The sequence below is a fragment of the Eumetopias jubatus genome, unplaced genomic scaffold (genome assembly GCF_037043125.1).
Source record: "Eumetopias jubatus isolate StellerSeaLion01/CBP00866 unplaced genomic scaffold, mEumJub1_p1.0 scaffold_5, whole genome shotgun sequence".
Lineage (NCBI taxonomy): Eukaryota > Metazoa > Chordata > Mammalia > Carnivora > Otariidae > Eumetopias > Eumetopias jubatus.
Window position 1 is genome coordinate 59209255 of NW_028274811.1, and position 23581 is coordinate 59232835.

Genomic DNA, 23581 nt, shown 5'->3' on the forward strand with positions numbered 1-23581 from the left:
GTTTCAGGAGAATAGGTATTAATTCTTCTTGAAATGTTTGGTAGAATTCCCCTGGGAAGCCATCTAGCCCTGGGCTTTTGTTTGTTGGGATATTTTTGATGACTACTTCAATTTCCTTAGTGGTTATAGGTCTGTTCAGGTTTTCTATTTCTTCCTGGTTCAGTTTCGGTAGTTGATACATCTCTAGGAATGCATCTATTTCTTCCAGATTATCTAATTTGCTGGCATAGAGTTGCTCATAATATGTTCTTATAATTGTTTGTATTTCTTTGTGTTGGTTGTGATCTCTCCTCTTTCATTCATGGTTTTATTTATTTGGGTCCTTTCTCTTCTTTTTGATAAGTCTGGCCAGGGGTTCATCAATCTTATTCTTTCAGAGAAGCAGCTCCTAGTTTTGTTGATCTGTTCTACTGTTCTTTTGGTTTCTGTTTCATTGATTTCTGCTCTGATCTTTATTATTTCTCTTCTGCTGGGTTTAGGCTTTATTTGCTGTTCTTTCTCAAGCTCCTATAGGTGTAGGGTTAGGTTGTGTATTTGAAACCTTTCTTGTTTCTTGAGAAAGGTTTGTATTGCTATATAGTTTCCTCTTAGGACCACCTTTGCTGCATCCCAAAGATTTTGAGCAGTTGTGTTTTCATTTTCATTGGTTTCCATGAATTTTTTTAATTCTTCTTTAATTTCCTGGTTGACCCATTCATTCTTTAGTAGGATGCTCTTTAGCCTCCATGTATTTGAGTTCTTTCTGACTTTCCTCTTGTGATTGAGTTCTAGTTTCAAAGCATTTGTGGTCTGAAAATATGCAGGGAATGATCCCAATCTTTTGGTACCAGTTGAGACCTGATTTGTGAGCTAGGATGTGATCTGTTCTAGAGAATGTTCCGTGGGCATTAGAGAAGAATGTGTATTCTGTTGCTTTGGGATGGAATGTTCTGAATATGTCTGTGAAGTCCATTTGGTCCAGGGTGTCATTTAAAGTCTTTATTTCTGGGGCGCCTGGGTGGCTCAGTCATTAAGCGTCTGCCTTCGACTCAGGTCATGATCCCAGGGTCCTGGGATCGAGCCCCACATCGGGCTCCCTGCTCAGTGGAGAGCCTGCTTCTCCCTCTCCCTCAGCCAGCCTCTCTGCCTACTTGTGCTCTTTCTCCCTCTCTCTGTCAAATAAATAAATAAAATCTTTAAAAAAAAAAGTCTTTATTTCTTTGTTGATCGTTTGCTTAGATGATCTGTCCATTTCAGTGAGATGGGTGTTAAAGTCCCCTACTATTACTGTATTGTTGTCGATGTCTTTCTTTGATTTTGTTATTAACTGGCTTATATAACTGGCTGCTGCCATATTAGGGGCATAGATGTTTATAATTGTTAGATCTTCTTGTTGGGTAGACCCTTTAAGTAGGATATAGTGTCCTTCCTCATCTCTTATTACAGACTTTGGTTTAAAATCTAATTTGTCTGATAAAGCATTGCCACGCCAGCTTTCTTTTGGTGTCCATCAGCATGGTAAATGGTTTTCCACCCCCTCACTTTCAATCGAGGTGTCTTTGGGTCTAAAATGAGTCTCTTGCAGACAGCATATCAGTGGGTCTTGTTTTCTTTATCCAATCTGATACCTGTGTCTTTTGATTGGGACATTTAGCCCATTTACAAAGATATGAATTTAGTGCCATTCTATTGCCTGTAAGGTGACTTTTACTGTATACTGTCTCTATTCCTTTCTGGTCTATGTTACTTTTAGGCTGTCTCTTTGCTTAGAGTACCCCTTTCAATATTTCTTGTAGGGCTAGTTTCGTGTTTGCAAATTCTTTTAGTTCTTGTTTGTCCTGGAAGCTGTTTATCTCTCCTTCAATTTTCAATGACAGCCTAGCTGGATATAGTATTCTTGGCTGCATATTTTTCTTGTTTAGTCCTCTAAATATATCATGCCAGTCCTTTCTAGCCTGCCAAGTCTCTGTGGATAGGTCTGTTGCCAGTCTAATGTTTCTAACATTGTAGGTTACAGACCTCTTGTCCTGAGCTGCTTTCAGGATTTTCTCTTTGTCTCTGAGACTTGTAAGTTTTACCATTAGATGTCGGGGTGTTGACCTATTTTTATTGATTTTGAGGGGCATTCTCTGTGCCTCCTGGATTTTGATGCCTGTTTCCTTCCCCAAATTAGGGAAGTTCTCTGCTATAATTTGCTCCAGTATACTTTCTGCTCCTCTCTCTTCTTCTTCTGGGATCCCAATTGTTCTAATATTGTTTCGTTTTATGGTATCACTTACCTCTCAAATTCTGCCCTCGTGATCCAGTGGTTGTTTATCTCTCTTTTTCTCAGCTTCTTTATTCTCCATCATTTGGTCTTCTGTATCACTAATTCTCTCTTCTGCCTCATTTATCCTAGCAGTTAGAGCCTCCATTTTTTATTACACCTCATTAATAGCCTTTTTGATTTCAACTTGGTTAGATTTTCGTGCTTTTATTTCTCCAGAAAGGGTTTCTCTAGTATCTTCCATCCTTTCTTCAAGCCCACCTAGTATCTTTATAATCGTCATTCTGAGCTCTGGTTCTGACATCTTACTAATGTCCGTATTGATTAGATCCCTGGCAGTCAGTACTGCCTCTTGTTCTTTTTTTTGAGGTGAGTTTTTCCGTCTTGTCATTTTGTCCAGAGGAGAACAGATGAATGAGAGAACAAAATGCTAACAGGGTAACAGTGACCCCAGAACAATTTACGCTAAACAAATCAAAAGCAACCTGAAACCAGGGGGAAAGAAAGGGAAAGAAAGAAAAAAGAAAAAGAAAAAAAAAAGAATATGATCAAATATGATTAGGCTGGTGAATAGATCAGTGCCACACACTAGATTTTGGGCATATTTTGGTCTATTAGAAAAAACTGCCTCCCAAAATTTTAAAGAAAGAAAAATGTATATATGTACAAAAATAAGGATAAATACAATGAAGGGATAGAATGATTGTAAAGATGAAAATTATAAAAGATTTTATAAAAGGAATTGATAAGTTGGTTGAAAAAAGAAAGAAGAAAAATTTAAAAAAAAGGGGGGGAGAATGTGTTTAGATAGGAGACTAGAAAAAAGCCATGCACTAGAGATTTAGGGTATATTTTGGTCTGTTAGAATAAACTGTATCCCAAAATTTTAAAGTGAGAACAACTTATGTATATACACCAAAAATAGGGTTAACTACAATGAAGGGATAAAATATGACTCTAAAAATGAAAAATAAAAAAGATTTTTAAAGAAAAGGGATTGATAAGATGTTGGTTGAAAAAGGGAAAAAGAAAAATTAAAAAAAATAGAAAAAAAATTAAAAAATTTAACTTTGAAAGACTAAAGTATAGGGGAAAAGAGCCATGAATTCTATGTGTAGTAGTCCCCTGGTGCTGGCGTTTTCCCATTCTCATTGATCAGTAAACTTGGTCTTGGCTGGCTGTTCTTGCTGATCTTCTGGGGGAGGCGCCTGTTGCTGTGGTTCCCAAATGTCTTTGCCGGAGGCAGAATTGCCCTCCTTGCCGGGGGCCGGGCTAAGTAATCTGGGGTTTGCTCTCGGGAGCTTTTGTTCCCTGCAAGCTTTCCCTACAGCTTTGGAGGACGAGAGTGAAAATGGCAGCCTCCCAGTCTCTGCCCCAGAGGAGCCCAGAACTTGGGGCCCCACTCCTCGTGAGCCCCCAGAGAAAAGCAGTCAATCACTTCGTCTCCCTGGTCTCCGGCCGCACTCCATGCTCACGGGGCCTGTGACCAAGCATTTCTGTCACTGGCACCCGACCCTGTGTGGAGTCTCCAAACCTAGCAGATCCCTACGGTGGGCTCCCGCGCCGCTCCTCCCCGGGGGCGGAAGGGGAGTCTCCCCGGTGTGCCGCATGTTGGGTCCCTGCTGGAGGAGCAGTGGCCTGACTGTGCCTCGGATCACGGTGTATGGCAACCCCTCGGCTCCGTCTCTGCACCCGGCTTCTCCGCTCTGATACCTGGGAGCTCTGCCACACTGAGGCACCCCCGGTCTTTCTGTGACCCCGAGGGTCCTGAGACCACACTGTCCCAAGCGAAGGTTCCACCCCCCACACCCTGCTCAGCCAGTGGAGCGACCCCTCAGCGGAGCTGACTTCTACAGGTTCCGATTTTGTGCTCTGCTGCTCTATCACTTGCCAGTAGCAGCTGACGGAGGCCCCCTACCCCTCCGTCTGTCTTCTCAAATATCGCCTTGGCTTCACTTCTCCGTACGTCCTACCTTCCAGAAAGTGGTTGCTTTTCTGTTCAGAGAGTTGCTGCTCTTCTTTTCTTTGATGTCTTATTGAGTTTGTAGGTGTTCAGAGTGGTTTGTTCCCTATCTAGCTGAATTCCTGGGACGACGAAATTTAGGTCTCCTACTCCTTCGCCATCTTGCTCCTCCCCCTTTTGCCCATTTTCTAATGGAATTTTTTTCTAACTGTTGAACTTTGAAAGTTCTTCATATATTCTCAGTGCTAATTGTTGGTTGGATATACAGTTTGCAAATATTTTCTTCCATAATTAAGCAGAATTTAAAAAGAATTGAAGGTAATAATGAGTTCGTGTGCTGAAAAAAAAAAGTAAAATGTGGTGGTACACACTTAAGGCTCTGGTACTCATTGTTGGATTTGAATTCAGACTATACCATTTATTAGCTGTGTGACTTTGAGCAAGTTAGTGAATATCTCTGACTTACGCTTATCTGCAAAATAGAGATTTAAAACAGTATCTGTCTTATGAAATTGTGAAAATTAAGTGAGTTAATATGAAGATCTTGAATATTGCCTGGCTTATAAGTGCTGAATATGTATTGGTTACTATGTTATTTTTTTTTAAAAGCATGCATTCACTTACTTGTCTAATTATACTTTTTTTAAAATTACTTCTCAGTGGTTGGATTTCATCCCTTACTGGCCTCAACCAAAGTATTCCTGTTGGAATTATGATGATAATCATAGCAGCACTTTTCACAGCATCAGCGGTCATCTCGCTAGTTATGTTTAAAAAGGTAAGTGATTTGTACATCTGTAAATTTTTATACTTAATCTTATGTTCAGTTCCCATCTTCCCATTTTACTTTCAATTCATTGTACCCTCAAGCTGTTTTGTTGTTCATCTTGAGCATATGTGCTCTCTTACGATTACCTTTTACAATTATAAGTTAAGCATAAAGAAAACTTCATCACATTTTTAACTTCCTGTAAAAAGGAAGTATCTTAAAATCCTGTTAGCTCAAGGTTTCTTTGATGAAGAGTCAACCTCATATAAAAAATTTTGGAATTAAAAATATTTTTCTAATTTCTTTTTTTAATATAAAGCATATTAGCCTGATTAATACATAGAAGTAAATTTGTGTGGAATGTGCATTTTGTTTGTATTTAAAATTGAAAGACATGAAATTAGGAAAATAAAGTAAGCTGGTGACAGGTTTGGACTGGGTTATAACGTGAATTTGTTTTTAGTGACTGCCCAGTTATCTTAGCTGTACTTCTCGTATGAAATTCCCATGGCTGTTTTCTTAGCCTTAACAAAATCATTACATAGGGGGAGAGAGAAATCAATGGTTTTATTTGTTTATATAAAGTTTTACTGTGTCTCAGATACATATTTTTCATATTCTACATGTGTTCAAACATGTAGATTCTACATGATATAGAAACCCTGGGAATAACCCCTGTGTTTTAAGATGATAAAGACTTTTGATGGGTCTTCCTTTAAAGAAGATAATTCCTTAGAACAGTTTTTTCTTTATTTTTTCCCTGTCTGGTAAAAATGTACAAGGAATACTTAGAAATAACTGTACTTTATATTTAAGAACACTTGGCACTCCTGAAATATTATTCTTGTGCATTTGCCTTTTATTGTCAGAACTCTGAAGACTAGGCTGTGTTCTTTCTGCCCATATTTTGCTACTCATTTTTTCTCTTAAAAGCTTTTACTTCTTTTCTGTACTACACACATGTACTATCAAAACTCAGCTTCCCAAAGTTACTAAATTCTGTAGCCTTTTTGCAGTTACCTTTTTCCTTGAACTCTGCAGTCTTCTGTACTACAGGTGGCCCCTCTTCCTCAGTCTTTGTAATTGTGTTCTGATTCTCCTGCCTTTGAGGTTGTTCTTTCTTCTTCATTTCTTTGTCCAGCTCCTAAGTACAGGTCTTCTTAAATGAAATCAGTTCTCCTCTTTGTGCTATATAATCTTTTTCCTTGGAGATTTCAATCTCTCCCATTTTTTGAGTTCCTTCTCTTCTCTGTCGTGGGTGCTCTAGAATCTTGGAGTTGGAAGACATAATGCTTTTCATAATAATGTACTTGCTTGATCGGCTGAGTGTTTAGGTCTCCAGTTGGACAGTATCATCATCTTACAGTAATGCGTCAGTGACTCATCAATTCCTTCTCAGAACTAACTCTTCCTCCAGAAGTTCAGATTCATAGTCAAGAAACATTTAGTAAGACCACATATTATATGATTTCATTTATATGAAGTGTCCAAAACAGGCAAATCTCTAGAGATAGAAAATAGATTGCTGGTTGTTTTTGACCAGGAATAGGGCAGAGAAGGATTGCTTATGGTCATGAAATTTCTTTTTGTGGTGATGAAAATTAGATTATAGATGATATATTCACAACACTATAGTGTTGTGTACTAAACCGCATTGAATTCTACACTTTAAGAGGGTAAATTGTTGATTATGCAAATTTTATCTCAGGGAAGCTGTTTTTATTTTTATTTCTTTTATTTCTTTTCTTTTTATACCCATCAACAGGCTAACCCATCCCCCACCCCCCTCCCCTCTAAGGGAAGCTATTTTTAAAAGAGGAACATTTATTAAGTCCCTACAATAAATTTGGTGATGCTAAGTATTTTCTCATGATTCCATTTAAATTTATTTCAGCACTTTGACTGCTTTTGTCAGTGTTTTTGTTACTTCTTAAGTCACTTTCCTAGATATTTTCTTAGAATCTTTTTCATTTTTTTCTTCCTCTCCATTCCCAGCCTCAGCTAGCCCAGAATTTTTTTGCAAATCACTCACACTCCCAACTTCCTTCAGTCCGTTTTGTGTGTAGTTACTATGTTAATCTAAAAAAAAACCCCAAACCCAGCACTCTGAAGATTTTTGAAGTGGACTCGGTTGGGAATGGGATTTTGGTGGTTAAGGGAAGTAGGGCTAGTACTGACCTTTTACTGCTCCTGGATCCAGACTTTCTCCTCTAGTCAAACTGTATTTCTAAGTTTCTTCATATATATCACATATGTTCCTTTGTCCCGGTTTTTGTTCATGCTAGGCCTCTTGACTCCTGGGTTGCTTCATCTTCTATGCCAGTTGAAGACCTATGAGTGTTCTTTCAAGATCTTCATGCCTCTTTCACAGAATCTTTCTCATTACTCCTGTCTCCAGGATTAGGTCATCCTCTGTTTTCTTGGGGAACTTACTGTAGGTATTACTCACTGCAGCATCTGGGCACAAGCCACTTTATATACCTTATATTCTGGGTACCCAGCTTGTTAAAGTTCGTCTGGGTGAACATGTCTTTTAGCATTGGAATGAATTAGAAGAGCAAGAGCTTTGGAACCATACACTCAGGTTGAAATTCTGGTGCCTTGACTTAGCGCTTTGTGAGCTGAGGCAGGCTTCTGTAACCACAGAGGTTCAGTGTCATCACCTGTACTCTAAGCTCCATGAGAGCAGAGACCTAGTCTGGTTTTTTTGAGGTTGTATTTCTTACATCTGGAACAGTGACTGGCAGTGATTCCCATGTGATAGGCACTGAAAGTATTTGTTGAATGAAGGAAGGAATGGGAATAATAACTACTTCCAGAGTGTTAGGGTGAGGGTTAAGTGAAACAGGGAACATAAGTTGCACAGCACAGGGCTTTCTCAATTAAAATTAACTATTTTTTTCTGGTCTTCTTGACCCCTTTATCAGTTTATATACAGGGTCTGGTTTAGTGTCTACCTTTATTTAGTAGATGCCTGTGTCAGTCAGTGTTGTATCAGAGAAACAGAATGAAGAGATTTATTGAAAGGAATTGGCTTATGTGGTTGTGGGGGCTTAGGTTCGTCTAAAATCCATCAGGCAGGCAGTCAGGGAGGGTCAGAAAATCTCAAGCGGAAGCTGAAGTTCCAGTCATAGATGGGATTTCTTCTTCCTCAGAGAAACATCAGTTCTGTTCTTAAAGCCTTTCAACTAACTGGATCAGGCCTACCCATATAACTCAGAACCACTCATTTTCTTAAAGTCAGCTGATTAATAATCACGTGCACAAAATACCTTCGCAGCAACACCTAGATTAGTGTTTGATTGATAACCAAAGACTATAGCCTAGCCAAAGAAACCTGACCATGACAACATCTCTTTGGACATTTCTTTAATTATTCTATATGTATCATTGGGGGTGCTTTATAAAACTAGAAATGTAATAAGTTTAGAGTACAGTGGAGGGTTTTGTGGTATGCTGCAGATTCCATTCATTTGTTAACCATTTATGAGCATGTGTCATGTGTCAAGTACTGCACTATGTATGAGCTCACAGGGCATGGAGCCTACATACATACATATGTACATAAATATATATATAAATATATATAATATATATGTGTATCTCCATATATATCTCCATATATATGTATATATGGAGAGAGAGAGAAGCTATATGGGCATCAGGTTGTTTTCAACTTTGAATCCAGAGAGTTTAAAATAATGCTGGAGCACCAAAGTATAAATACACAGTAGGCTTTTGGATGTATAAGTTGGGAGCAAAAGAAAGAGCTTTAGGCTGGATTTCTAGACTTGGGAAGTAACAACTTCTTGATGTAAATGAAGCCCAGAAAGTGGGTATGGTAGTGAGATGAGGGTAGAACACACTGCAGATCTGCTGAGGAAAGAATGTGGGGGATTTTAACCAGTGGTGATGGTGCATATGTGGCACAGATGATTAATCCGGTCAGAGTGAAGGAGAAAGTGTTTATTCTACAGCTGTGTAACTGCTGTGTGCAGCACTCTAAAGTCTTTGACCTGCAGCTTTTCCCCTAGGGACACAATTCTTTAAGATCCAACCCATTAAAGGAAAAGTTTTAGAGCTGTGCTGATTGTATGCCAGGCATTCGAAAGAACTGTGACTGCTTCCCAACTAAATGTATTAATATGGGAGTTGTGCAGCATACTTTCTTTTGGTTGACCTTTTTTTACCTCATAGTTGAAGAACTTGCCAGTTAACTCCTTTTATACGTGTTCACTGTCGGTCAGTGCAATATAAGTCCCTGAACTTCTCTGAATCTCATATTCTAATGAAATAGGAATTTAGATGAGATGATTTTCTGTATGATTTTATGAAGTACAATAAATGAGGATAATATAAGCTAAAATATAATTTGAGCTCAGATTTCATACTTGTAGTGGCAAGGATTTCTCTCTCTCTCTCTCTTTTTAAGGATTTTGTTTATTTGAGAGAGAGAGAGAGTGTACAAGCAGGGGAAAGGGCAGAGGGAGAAGCAGGTTGCTGAGCAGGGAACCCGAAGTGGGGCTCCATCCCAGGACCCTGAGATCATGACCTGAGCCGAAGGCAGACGCTTAACTGACTGAGCCACCCAGGTGCTCCTATTTCTCTTACTTTTGATAGAAATTGAGATCCAGTAAAAACGCCCAACAAACAGCTGAAAGCATACTGGCTGTTTCCTCTGTATGTATGTAGCCATAGTTGCTAACCACTAGGGGTCAGGCTCTTCATAAACAGTTAATGCCCTCCAGAAGTTCCCAATGCACACTATTTGACTCTAGAATTGTTGCATTTTGTTAGACTATTCTTGTCTCCAGCCCCAGCTAAACATGCTTGGTGGTATATATTTATTTCAATTATAATGAATACAATTTTGAGAATTCTTTTGGCATTCTGATTTGGCCTTGCATAATTGGAGTAAGTAATAATTGCTGTATAAAGTGCCCAGTATGAGTGTTATAGTACCTTTGTTTTCTCCTAGTGTCATTTTATAATTGAAATTTGAAAAAATTGAAATGTAGGAATATCTGTCTCTTCACAGATAAGGGAACAGGGAGCAGGGAGATTTACCTTACCTTTCACAGATAGATTTCTTAAACTTTCACTTAGATTGTTTCTAAAAGGTATTTTTTTAAAAAAGGTCTTCTTTCCATAGTAAACAAATAGAATTAAGTAATAGTTTTGGACTAAGGAGGAGGTATTTTCAGTGGATCATACCAGGGGAATTCAAAAATTTCCTTCTTTTAATTGGTGTAAGAGCCAGAATAACTTAGTATGGAAGAGATAAATAAATAGATGATACATAATTTGTATTCCTTTGGGGACTTTTGAATGATTTTTCTGATGAAATTTAAGAAACTGTTCATAGACATTTGTGTTCACATTAATAAAGTAATTAACTGATTTTTTTTAAGCATTTCAAAAGAATTTTAGAAAAAATTTATTTCAAGGGGGCCTGGGTGGTTCAGTCCATTACTGCCTTCGGTTTGGGTCATAATCACAGGGTCCCTGCTCAGCAGGGAGTCTGCTTCTCTCTCTGCCCCTGCCCGTACTCTCTCTCTCTTTCTCTCTCTTGGTCACGCTTTCTCTCAAATCTTTAAAAAAAGAAAGAAAAAACTTATTTCACTTTAAAAAAAAAAACAAGTTTCCCTAAATGCTTGAAATTTTTTTTAAATGTCAGTATATCCATTCTGAAAATACTTTTGTGTGAGTCTTTAGAATTTAGGTATATGATCCAGAATAATGACAAGTCTCATTGATTCGTTAAGTTGGTGTTTTATAGTAAATGCTTTGTAAACACATTGCATGTAAATACATGTAAATAATAGTCCTCTTAGATTCAAAGTGATGCTTTCATTTTCTTTGAAAGCACTGCTATTGTTCACTCCCTCTTTCTTTGGATCTAGGACAGAATGCTGATAATTTTACTATACTTTTTTTAATAGTCACAAATAGGTATACTTCTTTTGTCTTTCTGTCTCTTTCTCTGAATCATCCAACACTCATTTTTCCTGATGGTGAATCAATTTCAGATGATTTACATTGCCTATTAAAATGCAGGTCCACATGCTTGTTATCTTCATCCAAGGGACACACAGTAGGCACAGTAATACTTTTGAATCCCTAGAAAAATTGGCACTCTGAGCAAGTTGTTTATATCCTGTCCTCGAGTGGTATCCTTAGTATGTTCACTTTTTTCTGATTGCCCCCTCTTTTTATTTTGTTATTCTTTTCTGATCTTAATAGATCCCAAGTCAAGATTGATATGTCTAAATTATTGAAAATCATCTTTACTTAGGCATGTTCAAATTTGTTGGCTCTGCTAATATTTATAATGCTATACATATGATATTTTATCTAAATAATCTTTATTATTTTTAACAAATCATGTTGAGCGATCATTTAACTTTACCCATTTAAAATGTACAATTCATGGTTTTTGATATTACCTTATTTTTTCAAATTGTGATGAGATATATAATACAAAATTTGCCATTTTAATCATATTTAAGTGTACAATTCAGTGGCATTAATTACATTCACAATGTTATATAACTGTAACCATTATTTTGAAGACTTTTTATCATGCCAAGCAGCGCTCTGCAGTCATACAGCAATAGCTCTCCCTACACCCAGCCCTTGGTAAGTTTGGTAAGCTTTGGGCTCTGAGCTGGGTGTGATGCCTACTTAAGGTTCTCTCCCTCTCCCTCCACCCCTCCCCCTGCTCACGTGCACATGCATGTTCTCTCTCTCTTAAAAAAAATAAATAAACATGATGAAATACTTTCCATGATAAGTAGTTATCATCTGTCGCCATAAAAGGTTACACAAAATTATTGACTATATATCCTATGCTGTACTTTACATCCCTATGATTTATTTTGTAACTGGAAGTTTGTACCTGTTAATCCCCTTCACCTATTTTTTCCATCCCTTCACTCTTCACTTCTGTACGACCCCTTCCAATACCCCTCCCCCCCCAGCAACCATCATTTTGTACTCTGTATTTATGAGTCTCTTTCTGTTTTTTTGTTGTTTGCTCATTTGTTTTTTAGATTCTGCATGTAGGTGAAATCATATAGTATTTGTCTTTCTCTGACTTATTTCACTTAGCGTAATACCTTCTAGGTCCACCCATGTTGAAAGTGACAAGATCTCATTCTTCTTTTGGCCGAGTAATATTGCATTGTGTGTGTATATACACACACACATACACACACACACACACCTTCTTTATCCATTCATTTATCAGCATAAGATACTTAGATTTCTTCTATATCTTGGGTATTGTAAATAATACTACAACAACCATAGGCATTCATACATCTTTTCCAATTAGTGTTTTGTTTTCCTTGGGTAAATAACCAGAAGTGGAATGCCTGTATCATATGGTACTTCTATTTTTAGTGTTTTGAGGAATTCTCCATGACCTTTTCCATAGTTGCTATACCAATTTACATGCCCACCAACAGTGCAGGAAGGTTCCCTTTTCCCCACATTTTTGCCAACACTTGTTATTTCTTGTCTTTTTGAGGATAGCCATTGTGACTGGTGTGAGCTGGTATCTCATTGTGGTTTTGATTTGCATTTGATGATTAGTGATATTGAGCATCTTTTCACATAGCTGTTGGCTATTTGTATGTTGTCTTTGGGAAAATGTCTATTCAGGTTCTTCTGCCCATTTTTTAATTGGATTGTTTTTTTTATTTTTTTGAGTTATATTGATTATATATTTTGGATATTGTCTCTTATCATTTGTATTATTTGCACATATCTTCTCCCATTCAGTAGATAGTGCCTTTTCATTTTGTTGATGGTTTCCTTCACTGGAAAAAAGCTTTTTAGTTTGATGTAGTCCCATTTGTTTATTTTTGTTTTTGTTGCACTTGGCTAAGGAGACATATCCAAAAAAATATTGCTAAGATTAATGTCCAAGAGTTTACTACCTGTGTTTTCCTTTAGGAGTTTTATGGCTTCAGGTCTTATATTAGGGATTTTAATCCATTTTGAATTTATTTTTATATATGGTGAAAGTGATCCAGTTTCATTCTGTTGCATGTAGCTGTCAGTTTTCCCAACACCATTTACTGAAAACACTGTCTTTTCCCCACTATATATTCTTGCCTCCTTTGTCACAGATTAAGTAACCATGTAAGAATGAGTTTATTTCTGGGCTCTGTATGATGTTCCATTATTCTGTGTGTCTCTTTTTGCACCAGTACTGTACTATTTTGATTACCATAGCTTCACAGCAGAGCTTGAATCTGGAATTGTGATACTTCTAGCTTTGTTCTTCTTTCTCAAGATTGCTTTGGCTCTTTGGGGTCTTTGTGGTTCTGTATAAATGTTAGGATTATTCTAGTTCTGTGAAAAATACTGTTGGTATTCTGATAGGGATTGCATTGAACATGTAAATTGCTTTGGATAGTTTGGACATTAACAGTATTCTTTGAGTCCATGAGCATGATACATCTTTCCATTTGTTTGTATCAACATCAATTCATTTCATCAGTGTTTTATAGTTTTCATTATATGGGTCTTTTACCTCTTTGGTTAAGTTTATTTCTAGATTTTTTTTTTCTTTTTTGATATGTAATAGTAAAGGGAATTACTTTCTTAATTCTCTTTCTGCTGGTTTATTATTAGTGTATAGATTTCTGTATATTAATTTTCTGTCTTGCAACTTCACTGCATTCATTTAACCTAACAGTTTTTTTGGTGGAGTCTTTAGGATTTTCTATATATATCACCATGTTATTTGCGAATAGTAACAGAGTGGATGCCTTTTTTTTTCCTTTTTCCTGCCTGATTTTTGTGGCAGGGACTTCCAGGACTGTGTTGAATAAAAAAGGCAGGAATGGACATCCTTGTCCTGTTCCTCATCTTGGAGGAAGAGCTTTCACTTTTTCACCACTCTGTATAATGTTAACTGCAGGTTTGTCATATATGGCCTTTGTTATGTTGAAGTACGCTCTCTCTTTGTCCACTTTGTTGAGAGTTTTTATAATGAATGATGTTGAATTTTGTGAAATGATTTCTCTGCATCTATTGAGGTGATCATATGATTTTTATCATTCACTTAATTAATCTGGTATATTATGTTGATTGATTTGAAGATATTGAGCCATCTTTCATCTCGGGAATAAATCTCACTTGATCATGGTGAATGATCCTTTTAATGTATTGTTGAATTTGGGTTGCTTATTTTTTTTTTTTTTTGAGGATTTTTGCATATATGTTCATCAGGAATATTGGCCTGTAATTTTCTTTTTTTTTGTAGTGTCTTTGGTTTTGGATACCAAATGAGTAATGCTGACCTCATAGAATGAATATGGAAGCATTCCTTCTCCTCAGTTTTTTGGACTAGTTTGAGAAGAATAGGTATTAGCTCTTCTTTAAATGTTGGGTAGAACTCATCTGTGAAGCCACCCGGTCCTCAGCTTTTGCTTGTTGGGAGTTTTTTTTATTATTGATTCATTCTCATTATTAGTAATCAGTCTATTCAGATCTTCTATTTCTTCCTGATTTAGTCTTGGAAAATTTGTATGTTTTTAGGAATTTATCCATTTCGTCTAGGTTGTCCAATTTGTTGGCATATAATTTTTCATAGTAGTCTCTTAACAATCCTTTGTATTTTTGTAGTGTTGGATGTAATTTTTCCTCTTGTATTTCTGATTTTATTTATTTGAGTCCTCTCTCTTTTTTGCTTGATGGTGTCTGGTAAAGATTTATCTATCAATTCTGTTTATCTTTTCAAAGAATCAGTTCTTAGTTTCATTGATTTTTTTTTTCTATTTTTGTCTCTATTTCATCTATTTCCAGTCTGATCTTTAATTATTTCCTTGCTTCTACTAACTTTGGGCATTGTTTGGTTGGTTTTTAGTGCCTTTAGGTATAAGGTTAGATGGTTTGAGATTTTTCTGGTTTATTTGCGGTAGGCCTGTATTGCTTTAAACTTTTCTAAGGTCTTCTTTTGCTGTGTCTCAAAGATTTTGAACTGCTGGGTTTCCATTTTCATTTGTCTGAATGTATTTTTTTTTAAATTTCCTTTTGATTCCTTTGTTGACCCATTGGTTGTTTGGTAACATGTTGTTTAGCCTCCAGGTATATATGTTTTTGTCCAGTTTTTTTAAATTGGTTTCTAGTTTAATACCATTGTGGTCAGAAAAGATACTTGATATGATTCCAGTCTTCTTAAATTTATTGAGATTTGTTTTATGGCTTAATATGTAATCCTGGAGAATGCTCATGTGTACTTGAAGAGAATGTATGTTCTGCTGTTTTTGATGAGGTGTTCTGTGTGTATCTATTGAGCCCATCTAGCCTACTGTGTCCTTCACAGCCACTCCTTCCTTGACTGATTTTCTGCCTGAATGATCTATCTATTAATGTAAGTGGTGGGGTGTTAAAGTTCCCTAGTATTTTCACTTTTAAAACAGCCTGTGAGGTAATTGCAAACTAAGCAATTTACTTTGTAACACAGGTACAGTCTGCTAGAGCAGTATTGTACTTCTTTGGTAACTTTGTAAACAGGGTAATTTGGGGCCATTTTTTTAATCCCTAACAGATAAACAAGTAATTAATTATATAGTGGCTTTTACTGCAAATCATTATGTCATGTTTTTTTTTTCTTGTTTTGTTTTTTGTTTTTTAAAGTAAGCTCTACACCCAGTGTGGAGCTTGAACTCATAACCCCAAGATCAAGAGTTGCATGCTCTGGGGCACCTGGGTGGCTCAGTTGGTTAAGCGACTGCCTTCGGCTCAGGTCATGATCCTGTAGTCCCGGTATCGAGTCCCACATCGGGCTCCCTGCTCAGCAGGGAGTCTGCTTCTCCCTCTGACCCTCTTCCCTCTCGTGCTCTCTATCTCTCATTCTCTCTCTCTCAAATAAATAAATAAAATCTTAAAAAAAAAAAAAGAGTTGCATGCTCTATGATTGAGCCAGCCAGGTGCCCCAGCAAGTTACTCTGTCTTATAGGGATATAACAATGAGTGGAAATTAGCCCTTCCCCTCAAGAAACCAAAAGCATGTGGGGTATAAGACATGTATACCTACAAACCCGACAAAAGAAAAAGCACGTTATACATCCCTAAAAGATGTACAGTGTACTGGAGGTGCTCACAGTAGGGAGAGCCACAGCTAGGTCAGGCAGAAAGAGGGCAGCAGTGTATGAGATAGGCTCATATCTCATGGGATGAGTGGGATTTCAGTAGTGTGGGACTGGACTATTAATTCAGGAGGTTACAGAGGGGTATCTGACCCCAATCTATGGGCAGTTCACAGATGGTTTATAGGAAATGTTTAATGGAAACATTAGACTATCGCTTCTCGTCCTTTTGGCTAAGATCAAGTGTGGAAAACATTAGACTAAGAGATTGGTAAGTTTTTTAAAAACTCAAAATAAGAAAGAAAATTTCAAAAATTCATTTCTTCATTTTTTCCCAGGTTTTAAAAAAGTTAAAATAATTTTGACATAACAGGCATCTTTATATTTATAAAAGCATCACTTCTTGAACTCATATTCTCTGAGCTTTAATGGAAATAAATGTTTGGATTATTTTGTCTAAGTACTGTACCATGGTTCTTTCCATAGTATATAGTACATAATTTTTTGTGTCATATACCAGCACAGTATACACTGAGGAAGCAAGATTCCCTTCTGGGGTTGTATCTTGGCTGTGACTCTTCTACAGATATTTAAAAGTTAATTTTAATTTTTGTTACATATTTACATATTACATATTTATATAATTCTCATTTGATCCTTAGGAAAACTTTGAGAGATAGGGCAACACTCTTGTTTCATGGGAAGTAAACTTGAGGGCTTTTTGTTTGTTTTTTTAAGATTTTATTTATTTACTTGAGAGAGAGTGAGAGAGAGCATGGGGGGGGGAGGGTCAGAGGGAGAAGCAGACTCCCCACGGAGCGGGGAGCCTGAAGTGGGTCTGGATCCTGGGACTCCGAAGGCAGATGCTCAACCCTCAACTGACTGAGGCACCCCTTAAACTTGAGGTTTTATGTGGTGACCAGCCAGGTAGAAAGTAGTGGAATCAGTAGATACAAAATCTAGTGTTCTTTCTGTGTTGCTCCTAGAACTAAATATTTAGGTTAATGCAGTTCTCGTAACTGGAAGAATAGCAAGTATTTAAGCTGTTCGGTTTTTAAAAATTATAATATTTTATCTTAAAGCTTTCATAAGGAATGTGAGCTATCAGTAGATATCACTCTGAAACATAGCAGGGAAATGATGAGCTTTTTTAAGATGGTGATACTTAGAATTAGCCTGTCATGTTGGAGCACTGATAAAAGAATCACCCTTTTTACATGGATAGAATGGATTTCATACAGCATTTGAGCATTATGCACTGAATACTTATGTAATCTTTTCCCTCTAGGTGGCTCTCTGAGTCTGTATGAATTTGGACTACTGAGAAATATGTGTTCTTCTACCTTTATTTTCCTTCCTGCTCTGGGACTATGCATTACATTTTTTAAGTAATGAAATATGAAACCCATTGAATATGTAACCTCAGGGACTCAGTTTAAAACACATCTGGGAAAGGAAATAACAAAGCAAGTTAGAACAAACATTTGTTTATTACATGCCCTTAAACTTGGGGGGAAAGGAAGAGAGACAGACAAGTGAACTGTAGTGGCATTGCACTGTGACAGGGTCTAGTAAGTAAAGGTTTATTAGATTTCTGTAACATACTTCATTTTCTTGGGCTTAATCGTATGAACTCTGTTTCGAGATCATTTTCTTACATATAGGACTGGTAATTTATCTGTATCTTTTATGTTCCATAGAAAACTTGGTTTTAAAAAGGGAATAGGGCGCTTGGGCAGCTCAGCTGGTTGAGCATCTGACTCTTGGTTTTGGCTCAGGTCACGATCTCATGGTTGTGAGATGGAGCCCTGCATTAGGCTCTGTGCTTAGGGAGGAGTCTGCTTGAGATTCTCTCTCTCCCTCTGCCCCTCCCCACTTGCGCTCTCTTTCTCTCTCTCTCAAATAAATAGATCTTTAAAAACAATTTTAAAAAGGAATAAAAATAATTACTTGTGATTCTGAAAATTCCCAACATGAAGAAATGCTTTTGAAGGTGTTGATCAAAATTACAGAACAGGAAGTGATCATATAATGGAATGACAAACTATGAAGATTAATATTTCAGCTCCCTTTGTGTTTATAAGCAAGGATCAGCAATTTTGTTTGGAACCATTTTTGTGTGTCATAACAATAACTTTGGATAATGCATAAAGATTATCCTAGGAGAGAGAAGGGAACACAAAAGAGATGCAATATAACGTTCAGTTAACCAGCATGTGAAAAAGTCATTTCTCATCATTCTAAGTATTAAAAGAATTAAATTATGATAGTGCAATAGTACTAGAAGAAAATAATTTTAGGGTTTACCTAAAGTGTACTTGTCAGCACTCTCTTTTATTCCTTGACCCTTTTATAGTTTGTTCCACTGTAATATGGCATTTGCCTTCACCACTATGTCAAAAGAACTTAGGGCTGTCTGGGTATTTTTATCTTCCACCCTGGGCAGCTCTCTATTCCTTAATGTGGCTTTCTTCCCTTGGCACCTGTGAAAAAGTCTCTGGCTTTTCCCATTTCTCTTTTAATTATTCCTTGTTATTGTGGGTACCTCCTAAATATTGGTATCTTAACAGACTTTGGTACTTGACTTTCTCTTTTTTTTCTCCATGGACCATTTTATTTATGTCAGAGTTGCAGCTACCACTGATGTGCCATCGCTTTTCAAGTCCTTGTTTCCTGCCCATTCCTCTCTTGAGCTCCCCTGCCTGCTATAGCAGGTCTAGAGTAGGCATCCAAACATTTGTGGAATGTATGAATGTTTAAAATTAGCATCTCCTTTCCTCTCTAAACCAACCTATCTTGTCTATTCTCTGTCTTGAAACAACTTCTCAGTATCTAAGCTTGACTTGAAAATCTTTGATTCATTCTCTTTTTCCTCATTCCGTATTTACTCCACGAGTATCAGTCCCTATCCAGTCTTGGGAAAAAGACTGACTTGGGTGCAATGCCCCGATGTTCCAAACCTGCTTTGATTGCATTTCAGGCAGGCTTTATTTAGACTTCATCAAAATGCAGTGTAAGTTGCATTTCTATCTCTTCCGCCCACCCACCCAAGTTTGTAGGCATGTAATAAATATTCTAATTTGTTTTATTATTTTCTCAAATTTATATTAAATTGGCTGGCTATTGTTGCACTTCATAGTTTATGCATCTTGCAACATATGCTCATAGAAAGAGTATTTTTGAACCTTGCTCTTGCAAATAAATCCCAAAGATTTAAATGATAAATCAGTATGGACGGACAGTTCCCAAAAGTTTATCTTTGTAAATCCTTTAGGACTTCACCGTACACAAAAAGTAAAATGGTATACAGAGTGAGAGAGGATAGCAGAAGTATCTCTAAGAACATAAGTAGTGCTTGGTACATTAAATGATATCATTTGATTGTAATAGGGTTAGTGGTTCATATGTAGCCAACATAGAAATAGATAAGGTATTATTCTCTTTGAATTGTCTTACATAGTAAATTAATAAATCAAAGTCTGAATGTCTCTTGTGTTTAAACCATTCTCTGTAATATCTTAAGTAAGTACAGCAGGAAACATAGCCTTTTGCACTTGGTTAAGAAGTTTTAAAAATTATTTTTAGTTTGGCATAAGCATAAGTACCTCTCCTGCATTGGGGATAAAATGGAAAAGTCTGTGTTAGGAAAATATTTAAATACAATATTGTGTGCCAGTGTGGTGGCTGATGTTCTTGACCCTAGGAATCATGGCTGCAGTCTGGTCCTTTTATCTCTGGATAAGGTTGAGATTAATTGAAGAGTTGCTGAAAATGATTGTATAGGTTACCACTTACTTTGTCCCACTTTTTTGTGCTTCCATAGGTACATGGACTATACCGCACAACAGGTGCTAGTTTTGAGAAAGCCCAGCAAGAATTTGCAACAGGAGTGATGTCCAACAAAACTGTCCAGACTGCAGCTGCAAATGCAGCTTCAAGTGCAGCAACTAGTGCGGCTCAGAATGCTTTCAAGGGTAACCAGATTTAGAGAACCCTCCAACAATACACTGGTACCTTCTGACTGTACTTTTTCTCCAGTTACTGTATTCTATAAATATTTTTATGTTCAAAACAGTACACACGGCATGTATATTTCCTGTTCACTTGTGCATGGGCTAAAACCAGAAAAACTTCCTTGTCTTATTATTTACCTAGCAATTTAACATTTTGGTGCCCCCTGCAGAAAAAAATATCACAAATATTCTCCATATTTTTTGGGGGATGAATGTTCAGCAAATTATTTCAGTGGTGACACACTGAAATTAATATGGTACTTATGATTAAAAATGCATTTAGTACTAGCTGCAGTCTTTCAAGAATCTTAGACTTAAGGATTACATACTAGAGCATTAAAGCGATACTTCATTCTGTTTTCCCTATTTATATTGAAAGAAATAGGCCATCAGGGACTTAGGGATTTTAAAATTGGCTTGCTTTTTAGCAGTTTTAGTCACCAGTGAAGAGCCTGTGTGCATTTTGTAGTAGATCATGTAAATTTTATCCTTTTATTTTTGTTCCTTTTTTTCTTTTTTAGAGTAGTTGATATTTTGATATCAATCTCTGATCTTGCATGGGCACCACATTTCTTAAAAGAATTCGTATTTTGGCTTCTGCACTGCTTATGGTTGTAGGATTAGGGAGTTGCTGGTAGAATCAAAGACGTGGTTTTCTGCAGTAGTTTCTTTTAAATAAAAATTTATTGGGATGCAATTTGAGAACATAATATGCAGTGCATTATCCAAAAAAAAGGGTAGATAATCAATGAAATAGAATGTAGTAATGATAATACTTTTTTTTTAAATTTTCAGTATTCGTATCATAGGAGAATATTACTGTATGGAAACTTTGGTATATTCTTGTGGCTACTCATTTTAACTGAATTGAGATTGTGTTTGGCAGCTCTTTTTTGGGGAGTGTGTGTGTGATTTTTAACAGAGGTATTAAAGTTAGACAAACTCCTTGTCCAAAAAGAACATACAGTATTTCAGGGATTTTTCTTTTAGCCTCTCATCTGTAGTGGGATTAAAAAGAAAAAGACGCTGTTGTTTCACATATACTTGAATCCCTAATTCACCTCAGTCTTTCAATTTTTGAGACAGACTGAATACATTAAAATTTTTCAGCAATAGAAAAAACATTTAACCTGCACCAAACAAGAAAATACAAATACAGTTAAATGCATTAATTATGACTACAACCACATTAAAATTGTTACTATGCAGCATAGGATTTAATTCTTACAGTATACTTGGTTTGAAACTTTGAATCATTTTTAATACTGATTAAATGACTCAAAGACATTCATAAAGTCATGATATACTGTGTTTTGGAAGTCATCAGCTAACTTAAGATTGCAGAATAATCAGTGATTTTTTTAACTTGACTTTTAAGTAAGGATAGTCTATTGGATTATATTATTTGAGACTGCAGAACCTTTTTAAAAACAACCAAATGGGCATAAATTCATTCTTTTCCCCAAACCTGGAGATAAATGAATTTAGCGTTGGGGGGTGGGATGGTGAGTTCTATTTATGAGGGAAGTGTTGTGTGACACTAGGTAACATGGAGCCATCTAGATGGTGTTTACATTTGATTTATTTGGGATTAATTGAAGTAATATACTTGGAAGATATTTCCTTTATTCTGCTTAAAATAGGATTCAGAATATGAATTTAAAGCTGTTTTTATGAGTATTTCTGATCAGTGATAATCTCCCTACTTTCTCAAATAAGCCAGTTCAAGTTTGTCAGATTCTATAATCTTACTGGAAATCTGTTTTATCACAGTGTGCTTTACTGGGTGTGTATTTTACAAACATTCACAACATTAACCACAAAATATAATAGGAGTACTTATGTTCATCATTAATTTATATCTCAAGTCCATTTCTTTTTTTCTTTCAACTACAAATGAATATAGAGACTTGAAAAATACTAAGATACTTTCCTTCAAGAATAGGAAGGCTTCTGTCTGTCTTGTAGAAATCCCCAAAGGTAGCATTGTTAAATAGCAAATAATTAAAACCAACAGTACCTTTTTGTGTGTGGATGGGGAAAATGTTTTAAAATCCACTTCTTTGGGTTCATACAAGCTTACGAGAGAAAATTGTTTTTTAAAATATATAAATGTGCATTAAAATGATGGCAATAACAGTTTGGTAAGGTATGGGGATTTTAAATTCTTACATTCCCTGTTCTCCTAACAATAATGAGTAAATGGTCACATTTTCCAGCAAGAGATTGGCATTTTTTAATGTTTTGTACTTAATACTAACATGACCCAGTATCACAGTCATGAAATGGTCTTCATTGTTGTAAGCATTCGTGTCCTTTTTCAGTTTGCAATATTAAATTGTGGCTATTTTATTTAAAACTAAAATTTGAACACTGGAAAATCATTGCTCAGTGATTTGTAATTTGGGACTTGGATTATTTAGGGATGTTTGTATATTTTGTCAATGAGTAATATTGCGCTGCCATCATAAGGAGCGTCATGGTTCTATATAAATGCCCTCCATCTGTCTCTCTAATGTTGCATGTTTTCAGTGGTTTGGAAGTTTTGTATATTTATTGTATTAACACAGAGTGTCATGAAATAAAATGCTGTTTACTGGATGTTAGTTTGTCTAATTTTAAACACGATATTAGCATTTCAGAGGTAGAGATTATGCTGTGGGCTTTATGTATATAGAAATTTCACATTTGATTTTTAAAGAATCTATGTATAATTCTATCATGTGCTGAACAAAATACTATAAAAGGCTTCATTAAAAACTGAGCAACATAAAATGACAATTTTTCTGTTGGATTAGACCTTTTAGGTGATGGAACATGAGCTTCACTCATATTTTGATCACTTCAAGGTCAAAATACACATAGTATCTAGAAGTTAGATTCAAAATGGAAAACCTGTTTTGTGGCTCAAGTTTTTCCTTGTGGGTTAAAATGGTTGCTTCTGTACTAGTATTGTATTGATTAGCTTGAACTTGTGTTCTGTTTCCTAACCTAGCTACCTGTTGCTGTTTAATGTACTGATGAAAGTACCTATTTGTGTATTGTTGGATTTTTCACTTGGATTATCTAAAGAGGATATACAAATCTAAAATGTTCATGTTGAATCTTATTTTGAGAAATATGTGTTAAATTAAAATAGGACCAGCATTTTTAATTTTCTGGGTGTTATCCAAAAAGTGAGTTTGGATTTTTATTGGATATATCTTCTTCTATAAATCATGTTGAGCTAATGTATAGTTTACATTTTATGGGGAATTTATGTTAAATTGAGTTTATTAGTTTCTGTAATTTATTTGTACTAGCATAATGCTTTTATAGTTATTGCTATGTCTTTTTCTGAAAATGCTGACACATTAGCATTTAATTTTATGTCTTTACTGGTAAAAATCTATGTTTAAACTGTTTATATGCAGAGTTTGTTACAGTTTTGCACATTTCCCCCCGTTGGAATTACTGTGGCCGTCAAACACCATTTCACTGTATTTC

At 36.2% G+C, this 23581-nt stretch overlaps 1 protein-coding gene across 1 annotated transcript in view; it reads left to right on the forward strand.

Moving 5' to 3' along the window:
* Positions 1-22696, forward strand: part of SCAMP1 (secretory carrier membrane protein 1) — a 113918-nt gene extending 91222 nt beyond the window's left edge. The window contains exons 8-9 of the mRNA XM_028114567.2: positions 4869-4986; positions 19906-22696. Of these exons, the coding sequence (XP_027970368.1) occupies positions 4869-4986; positions 19906-20070 (283 nt within the window). The 3' untranslated portion in view covers positions 20071-22696. The remainder of the gene's footprint in view (positions 1-4868; positions 4987-19905) is intronic.
* Positions 22697-23581: the final 885 nt, after the last annotated feature.